At 52.6% G+C, this 12196-nt stretch overlaps 1 protein-coding gene and 2 long non-coding RNA genes across 3 annotated transcripts; 1 reads left to right on the top strand and 2 right to left on the bottom strand.

Annotated features, from left to right (window-relative positions):
- Positions 1-428: 428 nt before the first annotated feature.
- Positions 429-2427, bottom strand: LOC119887880. Its single transcript, XR_005441823.1, has 4 exons — positions 2299-2427; positions 972-1285; positions 775-882; positions 429-664 (listed from the first exon to the last, which is right to left on the bottom strand). It is a non-coding gene; the product is annotated as an uncharacterized LOC119887880 (long non-coding RNA).
- A 2428-nt stretch (positions 2428-4855) lies between these two features.
- LOC119887879 lies at positions 4856-7694 on the bottom strand. Its single transcript, XR_005441822.1, has 9 exons — positions 7444-7694; positions 7207-7329; positions 6955-7127; positions 6168-6265; positions 5918-6065; positions 5595-5771; positions 5378-5510; positions 5000-5074; positions 4856-4927 (listed from the first exon to the last, which is right to left on the bottom strand). It is a non-coding gene; the product is annotated as an uncharacterized LOC119887879 (long non-coding RNA).
- A 1281-nt stretch (positions 7695-8975) lies between these two features.
- Positions 8976-12028, top strand: LOC119887878 (collagen alpha-1(XX) chain-like; the record flags this gene model as incomplete). Its single annotated transcript, XM_038698441.1, has 5 exons — positions 8976-9093; positions 10281-10459; positions 10619-10672; positions 10761-11084; positions 11843-12028. Coding segments are annotated over 5 exons (861 nt in total), but the record flags the coding sequence as incomplete, so codon positions are not given.
- Positions 12029-12196: the final 168 nt, after the last annotated feature.

Genomic DNA, 12196 nt, shown 5'->3' with positions numbered 1-12196 from the left:
AAGGCCCTTGCGGTGACCCAGGCCCTAGAGGCAATGAAGGTTCTTCTGGGGATGAAGGCCCTTGGGGCGACCCAGGCCCTACGGGTGAGCCAGGCCCTTGGGCGACCCAGGCCCTAGGCAATGAAGGTTCTTCTGGGGATGAAGGCCCTTGGGACCCAGGCTACGGGTGAGCCAGTGTTGCGGGGAAGACGGCCCTTGGGGCGACGAAGCCCTAGAGGCATGAGGTTCTTGTGGTGAGCCGGGCTGTTGCTGGGAACGGCCCTTGCGGTGAGCCGGCCCTAGGGGCGAGCCAGGCTGTTGCGGGGATGAAGGTCCTTGGGACGACCCAGGCCCTAGGGCAATCCAGGCTGTTGCGGGGAAGACGGCCCTTGGGGCGACCCAGGCCCTACGGGTGAGCCAGGCAGTTGCGGGGATGAAGGCCCTTGGTGTGATCCAGGCCCTAGGGGCAATGAAGGTTCTTGGGGCGAGCCAGGCTTTTGCGGACATGCAGGCCGTTGTGGCCGCGCTCGGATTGGCTCAATGCGCTTAAATGTGGATAGGATTGGCCACTGGAGCCAGGAAATACGCCTGGGTCAACCTTCAGGCGTCTCTCACAAGATGCGGTAGCAACTTGTGTCTGATCAAACGCGTTGACGTACAACAACTGCAGGCTGTAGCGGTCACTCTGTAACAAAGAGCTTTTTGAAGAAAGAACTCAATTCAAGACATGCAAAACTACACATTAAGACTACAGAGCCAAGGCAATTACTTCAAAGTACATTTAAAGAAGCCTACCCGTTTCACATGGCACCCGGTAAAGGGTACAGCCAAGGTGTTAGTCAAGGTTCACTTCATAACCACAAGACTCTGGAGCATCCATAACAGACAGCAGGTCCTTTGAGCCTGATGAACGAAGTGAAAGCCTAGTCAGTTTACAACATGCATTCAGCAAAATAAAGACATTTAAATAGGCAGCAAAGTCAAGTACATACCCACAACTTTAACTTCACTTAATGAACCTTTCAGCACAGTAATTTGAAAGCCAGCGTCACTGCAAACCACATCTAGCCCAGTCCGACGCCGACTGGTACCGCTGGTCTGGCTCCTTGAAGGGATATTGTCAAATTCCATCTGGAAACTACTATCAGTACCTCTGCGCCATGTTCTTGGACTAGAATCTACTGTGTCAATCTGGTCTCCATGGTTAGCAAAATTGTAGAAGTTTCCACTGGCGGTGGGCCTTCAACTTGAAGCAATGAATCCTCAAGAACTGCATCTTCACCGCTGTCGTCCTCCCTGCGGTCATCTGGAGTGGAGAGAGGCAATTGTTACCAATGTCACAGATTGCAGTCAAAAGAATTCAGCCATTTCTTGTCAAATCGATGTAGACAGCCCAGCCAAATAGTTTCTTCCAGTCTTTATGACTAAGCAGTTGCTAGAGTGGACAGAAACACAGACATCTCAGGTCATCCATGCTTGATATGATGGAAATACATAGGCTAAAACTAGGTACACGGCAATCTCCACTATCGCGGCTGCCATCTTTGTTCCGATAGACGTTAACTCTGGTTTTTCCCCTCAGGTGTCTTGCAGTGTTGAGAAAATTACTCTTTTTGCAGAACTTCCAGGTTCTGATTCATTACACCGCCAGAAGAACCATAGATACCTCCTCGTTTCAAGACTCCGTCTTTCCCGTTGAAATACTGGCATTGTGAGCGCGCCAAAGTTTGTCAGTCACAAAATAATCTCATTTTTTGCTGAAGTATAAACATTTGTAAACAACTGTAATAGATATTTAGTTTAATTGCTAGACTACAAGTGAACAAAATTTCAATGAATTTGAACAACAACCTTGGGGTTTTATTGCCCGCAAAATCTGCTTCAATTGACTAAGAACATAAGACAGCCAGCAGAGTGTGCTATAGCCATGCCGTAGGGTCACACCTTTTGCTTTAACTTCAGGGGAAAACAAGACAAGTGTAAGGGACTACTTTTGGCTTTTAAATGACCAGTGTTGTGCAATTATTGAAGCAATAAACCTGGTCTTGTTATCATTTTCAAGTATATTTCAAGCCCTTTCCAGCTGTACAATTTGTTTTAGCATTTGACCACGCTGCAAATTTTGTTCACATACCTACTACAATCATAAAGTCCATGACTTTGTAAATGACAGCTACAAAGCGATGTCTGCATGTTACCATCCCTCATAAATGACATAGTGGTCCAGTTGTAGACGTATGCAAAAGACGACATTTGCAAGAACCTGCTTTCAGTGACCACACGCTTATTATCGGTGCTGTGTCATTGGTGGTTGTTTACCTGGCGAGGGACGTTGAATTTTCTTGATCCGCGCCCATCCCTCTACTGAAACCAGCAGAGTCGCAGTCAGGACCAGCAGCAGCTCTACCCTGACGCCAGCCATGAATCAATGTGAAGGCCCTCCTGCAGTTGCTGAGCACCCAGACAAAGATATAGCCTCTTGAAACGGAGCGGGTGGCGGTTTGAAGTCAATTGAGTGCACCTGGTGACTACTGATTGGCACTCGCTACTCAACTAAAGTCACAGGTTTGGGAATGAAAACTGCCTGTTTACTAAAGGAAATGCCTATTTCATGTTTCTAAGATGTTACAGTTCTTTTAAAATAAATCAACTGACCAACATTTAATGATGTAAATGTATGACATTATGTTACAAGTTACAGGCACACAGTCTGTGCAAATACTTTTGAAATCTTTTCTTAAGTATAACTGGAATTTATCTTTCAGACAAACATTTTGAATACTGCAAGCATGTTCAGTTATTTTATTTTTCTAAATAACACCTTGGATATTGCTTGTTACACATTTAATCAACACAGGGTTTTCCTTTGGGTGCTGCATTACATTTGGAGGTGTCTCTAATATTGTCATTGTCTTCCTCATGTACAGTGTGTACATGTCATTGTTTAAAAAAATTGAAATAGATTAAATACTATATGAAACCATCTACTCTCCATCTCAAAAGTAGAATCAACAGCTAAAACCATCTTACAAGCATCACACAAATACATTCTATCACAAAGATGTTGAATAGATTACACTTTACAGTTATACCTAATAAAGGTTGTCATTAACATTTAAATGCTTCATTTCACTGACGGATGGATGGATTTCACTGACTGAAATAATTAAACTCAGCTGGCTTTCATTTCAGTCTCCAAAAGAAAAGCTTCATGTAAACGGCTATGTTCAAATGTATTTCACAGAGCATTGCCGGACTTTTATCTTTTAAAGTTCTTCCATGATGATGGATCAGAAATCACACCTTTCAGCGTCTTTAACTAGAAGAAAATATAAAATAGACACCGAAATTTCTCGGGGGTGGCAAAAGTTTATTGCAAATATTTCAGTACAAGAACACAAACACCCATATAGTCTACTACTGCACCACAAGTCAAATAAGCAGACTATTCAAAAGTCTTTATCATTTAAAACATTAATGTCCTTTCTTGTAATCATATTCTCTAGAACCAAAAGAAAAACCTGGGTGTTTTTTTTAGTAGTGAAGTAGAAATTCCCTTGTAGGCGTTGGCCTTATATTTGACTTTGTATGTAAACGCACCGCCCCAAACGATTGCTTCACTTTTGGTCTGAAAGCACCATAATAGCAATGCGCCAAAGTACATGCGCACCTGGCTTTAAAAGGGAATGGGAAATGATAACGATGCCATTTGACCAACTATAGTGTATTAATGATTATTGACAAATATATATTGACATTTAGGCTACCTCTCCTCCACTCTGTAGGGCAATCGCCTGCAGGACTTAAAAACAAGGCAAAAACATAAAAGGTGCGCAATGTGTTTCAGCGCCGTCAAGGTAACGTGATAAAGTGCTGTCCCGTTCACAGCATTTTGAGCCAGTGACGTCAGTAAAGTCTGAGGGTTCAGGGCTTGGGCCTTGGACTCTAGCTCAAAGACTTGTGAGCATGTCTGACACACAGAGATCCCCCCCCCCCCCCCTCAGTCACTTCATCCTGGCGCCAGGCCTGAAACCAGGAAATATTTTCCATCAAATATGATCCAGTTTCAGCAAAATCAGTGAATAAAGTTGTGCTTTTATGAAGTAAGCAGTGGTATTTTTTGTTATTGATGGACCAGATCCTGCCATGTCACCTACATGCCCAGTGCAAGGCATCTCATTATTTAACCAATTCCTCTGGTTGTGCACCACAGACAATCTACATAAAAACTAAAACACATTTACACTGCAAGCTCAAGAGGCAGCGATACAGCTGAAAAGTAAATTTCTGCTCTATGTAAAAAATTATGACCATTAGCTACTAAGGGGTCAAAAATGCATGCCAGAACTGAAGACACCGTCTTACGGTTTACAAATGTCATCATCTTTGTTGTTTTAATACAGACACATTTAGATATGAACATAGTAATGGTTTCTTTTGTCCAGCTTTCTGCCCTCATTTTTAAGCTGTATCTCTGTTTCTTCATAATTCTCAGAATGTCATTTTGTGCAGTCTCTTCAACAAAGTCCAACCACTAATAAAACTTGATCAGTACTCGTATTTTCCCTTGTCATGTTACCTTTATATAGCACACCATTCACAACCCAATATCATCCAAGTACTTTTCAACTGGGGAGGATGTAGTTTTGGTGTTGAAGTACTGCATTATTCTGAGGCGTTTCCGTTGATCCTCTAGGGATATTTGCATTCTCATTTTCCCTCTTTATCTACAATATACAGTGGATAGATTCCTCTGCTCAAAAGGCTGAAGATCACCACCAACAGTATCCTTGTAAGAACAGTGTCACCGTTTCACCCCACACAAGTCATTTACAGACTTACAAGTCTACACATTAACAAAAACCACAAGACCTGGTTTACCGTGTTATAAAATGCGATTTATTCCCCCCCCCCCCTCCTTAAGTCTTCTGCAGCATCCTTATGGTGCCTAGAAGAAAAGAAATTGATTAGACTTAAATACACTGAGCTGATAGGACATTGGCATAGTTTACAGACTCACCTTTCCATCAAAGCACCGTTGTTCACATGGCCTATCTGCTGGTAAACACACTTCTGTAGAGCACATGAAATAGATCTACAGGGGAAAAACAAAACACACCATTCACCATGGCAGAAAAGTGTATACATCCCATATGCGTTTTCCACAGAATGACAGCACTGTTGCCTCTAAAGTACAAAATCTCAAGTGGAGGCAATTCAGTTTGGAGCAGACACTTGAAAGCTAGACAAATATTACATTGACATATTTGGTAAATTTCATTTCCGCTTTGCAATCATAATAGCGGGATAGAATAAGTCACCACATTACTGTGTCAGGGCAGTTGTACACAGCATAGCTTTGACCATTTAGACCCATAACGGCTTCCTGATTACTCACTTCTTCATCAAGGTATTTGTTTGTCTTTTGAACCATAAACTGGAAGGCTTCAACCACAAACCGCCTCTGATGACGATTTTTGCAGTCAATGATTTTAAGGAGGGACACATTTGGAGCATAAAGGTTGGGACACCTGGAGACAAATATGACTCATGGTTAGGCAGAAAGAGGGCGAGGAGGGTGTGTTTTAGTACACATGGAGTTCGGTCATGCTTACCCTTCATAAATAAGCACCAGTGCATTCCTTGCAGAGCGAGGGTAAGCTACACAGTAGTTGACAAGGATTACCGCATCTGGTTTTGGTGATATCAGCGCAGTTCAAGATAGACTGGACTGCCAAGGAGCAGTCGCAAGGGCTGATTATTTGTGGGCAAGTAGCTTGAATACGTCTGATCTGTTGGGGTTAGACAGACAAAGAGCAAACAGTCAATGAATTTGACAAGTCCATATTTCAGAGCTACTCGTATGCAATCCTACTCCAGCAGAATCAAGATTGTACTTGTTGCAATTGGTATAGAAAATAAGGCATAAATACCCAACCTTTAGCAATTCTCAAGTCAACAGCATATAAGCCATTAGAGAGGACCGCTGACGGCAAGGTGGAACTCGGGTCTTCACCATGTAGCCAACGCTGGTTAGTGACTGCGGAGCAACGCCTGCTTTGCTATAGCGACACTCAACCATGAACCTATGCAGATACGTGGGTTAACATTTAAGCTTAGCACTACACAAACACAACAGAGTGGTAGAATTGTGCCCACAGAGTCAAAGTGTATTGTGTAACACTAACCTGAGTGGATCACGTGTTGCAATTACGCCATACTGGAGGGTCAGAGATTGGACGACAGTCTGCACTTCAGCCAGGTAGATCATCGTCTCACCAACTTCCTGTCAAGAAAAGTCAACTTGTCAGCTGTTTGCTTCAGGTTTCCCAGCAGATTACACAGCATGCATAATGTAATGCCTGAAGCACACCCTCCAAGACTCCCAGTATGTTTAGAGTGAGTGCATTTATAAAATCCCTTTACTTGTGATTTAGCAATCTGCTCTTTTAATGACCACCACATTGAGAAACACATAATATTCTGTGCACCTTACAGCACAGTTAAAATCTGAAATCTAGATGCAACACTATCAACCTGTGACATAACCGTGCGCTACAATGGCAGGTCAGGGCGAGGAAGTCGAGGGAAACTTAGAGGGCTGCAGCATTAAACGTGCTGCCTGTATTTGGGACAAGCGTCTCAGGGACAGGCCTTTTTCCTGCCTGTCAGAGAACATGAAGTCTCTAGCAACTTAACTGAAAGTTAAATGTAATCCCTTCTGTTCACAGTATAGGTAGTAACCCCATTGCAGAAAATAAAATCATCTCCCCTTCAAGGATCTTGCTAATTGTTCAGTCAATCTCAATTGAAATTGAGCCTCAAGGCCTGCAGTGTGAATATAGCTTAACTAGGACTAGGCTTTTAAATTAAGTTTTACAGAGGTCAAGTTGTGAAGCATCTTCCAACTTGCTAAAAAAGTAACAAAGTGGAAAGCGCACTGGGAAAAATATAAACACAAAGGGCATGACTTACATAAGCATGAACTCCACATTCTGAATTTTTGAACTTAAAGATGGCAACTTTGTCGTTGACAATGACTGGTTTACAGTTTGTACTCCCAGAAACAACAAGCTTGGTGGGGTCCACAGGGATTGATGCAGAGTTGGCACGAATGGCGAACACAAAGTGTTGATCAACAGTGCACTCTAAAGAGGGGGGGACAAAAGTCACTTGAAAGACAGACATTTCCTATTTGAATATTTTTTTAAAAATCAGAAGCCTCACCATCCATTGGGTAGTAGCAGGTAGATGTAGAAGAATCCACACAGCATCCCATCATCTCACAGTCTGAGGACGATATTCCTGACTGGCCACAAGTCACCTGCTCTCCTGTGGGGATGCCACAACCTAATAGGACAAAGACCAAAAAAATAAATTCTGACATCAAAAACCAAAATCCAGTAAAGTGTTACTGTACAACATTTCTATTCAGCACATTTGCTGAACGTACTTTGTACTGACCATGTGTCGTTGGCAATGTTGGTAGTTGCGGCCCTTGCGGGGATGAAGGCTGTTGTGGGGATGGGGGCCCTTGGGGTGATCCGGGCCCTAGGAGCGCTCCAGGCCGTTGCGGACATGCAGGCCGTTGCGGCCGCGCTCTGGTTGGATGAATTTGCGGGGATGAAGGTTCTTGGGGCAATCCAGGCAGTTGTGGGGATGAAGACCCTTGCGGCGACCCAGGCCCTAGGGGTGAGCCAGCTGTTGCGGGGATGAAGACCCTTGCGGCGACCCAGGCCCTAGGGGTGAGCCAGGCTGTTGCGGGATGAAGGCCCTTGCGGCGACCCAGGCCCTAGGGGAGCCAGGCTGTTGCGGGGATGAAGGCCCTTGCGGCGACCCAGGCCCTAGGGGTGAGCCAGGCTGTTGCGGGGATGAAGGTTCTTGGGACGACCCAGGCCCTAGGGCAATCCAGGCTGTTGCGGGGAAGACGGCCCTTGCGGTGAGCCGGGCCCTAGGGGCGAGCCAGGCTGTTGCGGGGATGAAGGTTCTTGGGACGACCCAGGCCCTAGGGGAGCCAGGCTGTTGCGGGGATGAAGGTTCTTGGGACGACCCAGCCCTACGGGTGAGCCAGGCTGTTGGGACGACCCAGGCCCTAGGGGCAATCCAGGCTGTTGCGGGGAAGACGGCCCTTGCGACCGGCCCTAGGGGCGAGCCAGGCTTTGCGGGGATGAAGGTTCTTGGGACGACCCAGGCCCTAGGGCAATCCAGGCTGTTGCGGGGAAGACGGCCCTTGCGGCGAGCCGGGTCCTAGGGCGAGCCAGGCTGTTGCGGGGATGAAGGTTCTTGGGACGACCCAGGCCCTACGGTGAGCCAGGCTGTTGGGGCGACCCAGGTCCAAGGGCAAAGAAGGTTCTTGTGGGGATGAAGGCCCTTGGGCGAGCCAGGCTGTTGCGGGGAAGCTGGCCCTTGCGGTGAGCCGGGCCCTAGGGGCGAGCCAGGCTGTTGCGGGGAAGCTGGCCCTTGCGGTGAGCCGGGCCCTAGGGGCGAGCCAGGCTGTTGCGGGATGAAGGTTCTTGGGACGACCCAGGCCCTAGGGGCAATCCAGGCTGTTGCGGGGAAGACGCCCTTGCGGCGAGCCGGCCCTAGGGGCGAGCCAGGCTGTTGCGGGGATGAAGGTTCTTGGGACCCCAGGCCCTAGGCAATCCAGGCTGTTGCGGGGATGAAGGCCCTTGCGGCGACCGGCCCTAGGGGCATCCAGGCTGTTGCGGGGAAGACCCCTTGCGGTGAGCCGGCCCTAGGGGCGAGCCAGGCTGTTGCGGGGATGAAGGTTCTTGGGACGACCCAGGCCCTAGGGGCAATCCAGGCTGTTGCGGGAAGACGGCCCTTGCGGCGAGCCGGGCCCTAGGGGCGAGCCAGGCTGTTGCGGGATGAAGGTTCTTGGGACGACCGGCCCTAGGGGCGAGCCAGGCTGTTGCGGGGAAGGTTCTTGGGACGACCCAGGCCCTAGGGGAGCCAGGCTGTTGCGGGATGAAGGTTCTTGGGACGACCGGCCCTAGGCAATCCAGGCTGTTGGGGGGGAAGACGGCCCTTGCGGTGAGCCGGGCCCTAGGGGCGAGCCAGGCTGTTGCGGGGATGAAGGTTCTTGGGACGACCCAGGCCCTAGGGGCAATCCAGGCTGTTCGGGGAAGACGGCCCTTGCGGCGAGCCGGGTCCTAGGGCAGCCAGGCTGTTGCGGGAAGACTGCCCTTGCGGCGAGCCGGGCCCTAGGGGCGAGCCAGGCTGTTGCGGGGATGAAGGTTCTTGGGACGACCCAGGCCCTAGGGGCGAGCCAGGCTGTTGCGGGGAAGACGGCCCTTGCGGCGAGCCGGGCCCTAGGGCAAAGAAGGTTCTTGTGGGGATGAAGGCCCTTGGGGTGAGCAGGCTGTTGGGGCCCTTGGGGCAAGCCAGGCTGTTGCGGGGAAGATGGCCTTGCTGCGAGCCGGGCCCTAGGGGCGAGCCAGGCTGTTGCGGGGATGAAGGTTCTTGGGACGACCCAGGCCCTAGGGGCAATCCAGGCTGTTGCGGGGAAGACGGCCCTTGCGGCGAGCCGGGTCCTAGGGGCGAGCCAGGCTGTTGCGGGGATGAAGGTTCTTGGGACGACCCAGGCCCTACGGTGAGCCAGGCTGTTGGGGCGACCCAGGTCCAAGGGGCAAAGAAGGTTCTTGTGGGGATGAAGGCCCTTGGGGTGAGCCAGGCTGTTGGGGCCCTTGGGGCGAGCCAGGCTGTTGGGGGAAGACGGCCCTTGCGGTGAGCCGGGCCCTAGGGGTGAGCCGGCTGTTGAGGGGATGAAGGTTCTTGGGACGACCCAGGCTGTTGGGGCGACCCAGGTCCAGGGCAAAGAAGGTTCTTGTGGGGATGAAGGCCCTTGGGGTGAGCCAGGCTGTTGGGGCCCTTGGGCAAGCCAGGCTGTTGCGGGAAGATGGCCCTTGCGGTGAGCCGGGCCCTAGGGGAGCCAGGCTGTTGCGGGGATGAAGGTTCTTGGGACGACCCAGGCCCTAGGGGCAATCCAGGCTGTTGCGGGAAGACGGCCCTTGCGGTGAGCCGGGCCCTAGGGGCGAGCCAGGCTGTTGCGGGTGGGTTCTTGGGACGACCCAGGCCCTAGGGGCAATCCAGGCTGTGCGGGGAAGACGGCCCTTGCGGTAGCCGGGCCCTAGGGGCGAGCCAGGCTGTTGCGGGGATGAAGCACTTGGGGTGACCCAGGCCCTAGGGCGAGCCAGGCTGTTGCGGGATGAAGGCCCTTGGGGTGACCCAGGCCCTAGGGGCAAAGGGTTCTTCTGGGGATGAAGGCCCTTGGGACGACCCAGGCCCTAGGGGCAATCCAGGCTGTTGCGGGGAAGACGGCCCTTGCGGTGAGCCGGGCCCTAGGGGCGAGCCAGGCTGTTGCGGGTATGAAGGCCCTTGCGGCGACCCAGGCCCTATGGCAATGAAGGTTCTTGGGGCGAGCCAGGCCCTTGCGACGACCCAGGCTGTTGCGGAGATGAAGGCCCTTGCGGTGACCCAGGCTGTTGCGGTAAGAAGGCCCTTGGGGTGACCCGGGCCCTAGGGGCAATGAAGGTTCTTGGGTGAGCCAGGCTGTTGCGGGGAAGACGGCCCTTGCGGCAAGCTGGGCCCTAGGGGCGAGCCAGGCTGTTGCGGGTAAGAGGCCCTTGCGGTGACCCAGGCCCTAGAGGCAATGAAGGTTCTTCTGGGGATGAAGGCCCTTGGGGCGACCCAGGCCCTACGGTGAGCCAGGCCCTTGGGGCGACCCAGGCCCTAGAGGCAATGAAGGTTCTTCTGGGATGAAGGCCCTTGGGGCGACCCAGGCCCTACGGGTGAGCCAGGCTGTTGCGGGGAAGACGGCCCTTGGGGCGACGAAGGCCCTAGAGGCAATGAAGGTTCTTGTGGTGAGCCGGGCTGTTGCTGGGAAGACGGCCCTTGCGGTGAGCCGGGCCCTAGGGGCGAGCCAGGCTGTTGCGGGGATGAAGGTCCTTGGGACGACCCAGGCCCTAGGGGCAATCCAGGCTGTTGCGGGGAAGACGGCCCTTGCGGCGAGCCGGGTCCTAGGGGCGAGCCAGGCTGTTGGGGCGACCCAGGTCCAAGGGGCAAAGAAGGTTCTTGTGGGGATGAAGGCCCTTGGGGCGAGCCAGGCTGTTGCGGGGAAGCTGGCCCTTGCGGTGAGCCGGGCCCTAGGGGCGAGCCAGGCTGTTGCGGGGAAGCTGGCCCTTGCGGTGAGCCGGGCCCTAGGGGCGAGCCAGGCTGTTGCGGGGAAGGTGGCCCTTGCGGTGAGCCGGGCCCTAGGGGCGAGCCAGGCTGTTGCGGGGAAGCTGGCCCTTGCGGTGAGCCGGGCCCTAGGGGCGAGCCAGGCTGTTGCGGGGATGAAGGTTCTTGGGACGCCCAGGCCCTAGGGGTGAGCCAGGCTGTTGCGGGGAAGACGGCCCTTGCGGTGAGCCAGGCCCTAGGGGCGAGCCAGGCTGTTGCGGGATGAAGGTTCTTGGCGACCCGGCCCTAGGGGCGAGCCAGGCTGTTGCGGGATGAAGGTTCTTGGGCGACCCAGGCCCTAGGGGCGAGCCAGGCTGTTGCGGGATGAAGTTTCTTGGACGACCCAGGCCCTAGGGGCAATCCAGGCTGTTTGCGGGAAGACGGCCCTGCGGCGAGCCGGGTCCTAGGGCGAGCCAGGCTGTTGCGGGATGAAGGTTCTTGGGACGACCCAGCCCTACGGGTGAGCCAGGCTGTTGGGGCGACCCAGGTCCAAGGGGCAAAGAGGTTCTTGTGTGGGATGAAGGCCCTTGGGGCGAGCCAGGCTGTTGCGGGGAAGCTGGCCCTTGCGGTGAGCCGGCCCTAGGGGCGAGCCAGCTGTTGCGGGGAAGCTGGCCCTTGCGTGAGCCGGGCCCTAGGGGCGAGCCAGGCTGTTGCGGGGAAGCTGGCCCTTGCGGTGAGGCCGGGCCCTAGGGCGAGCCAGGCTGTTGCGGGGATGAAGGTTCTTGGGACGACCCAGGCCCTAGGGCAATCCAGGCTGTTGCGGGGAAGACAGCCCTTGCGGCGAGCCGGTCCTAGGGGCAATCCAGGCTGTTGCGGGAAGAAGGCCCTTGCGGTGAGCCGGGCCCTAGGGGCGAGCCAGGCTGTTGCGGGGATGAAGGTTCTTGGGACGACCCAGGCCCTAGGGGCAATCCAGGCTGTTGCGGGGAAGACGGCCCTTGCGGCGAGCCGGGCCCTAGGGGCGAGCCAGGCTGTTGCGGGGATGAAGGTTCTTGGGACGACC

This window comes from Micropterus salmoides, unplaced genomic scaffold (assembly GCF_014851395.1).
Source record: "Micropterus salmoides isolate LMB-PRFRI ecotype aquatic unplaced genomic scaffold, ASM1485139v1 Ms_hic_scaffold_4433, whole genome shotgun sequence".
Lineage (NCBI taxonomy): Eukaryota > Metazoa > Chordata > Actinopteri > Centrarchiformes > Centrarchidae > Micropterus > Micropterus salmoides.
Note: the sequence above shows the minus strand (reverse complement) of the source record. Positions and strands in the feature narration are given on the sequence as shown.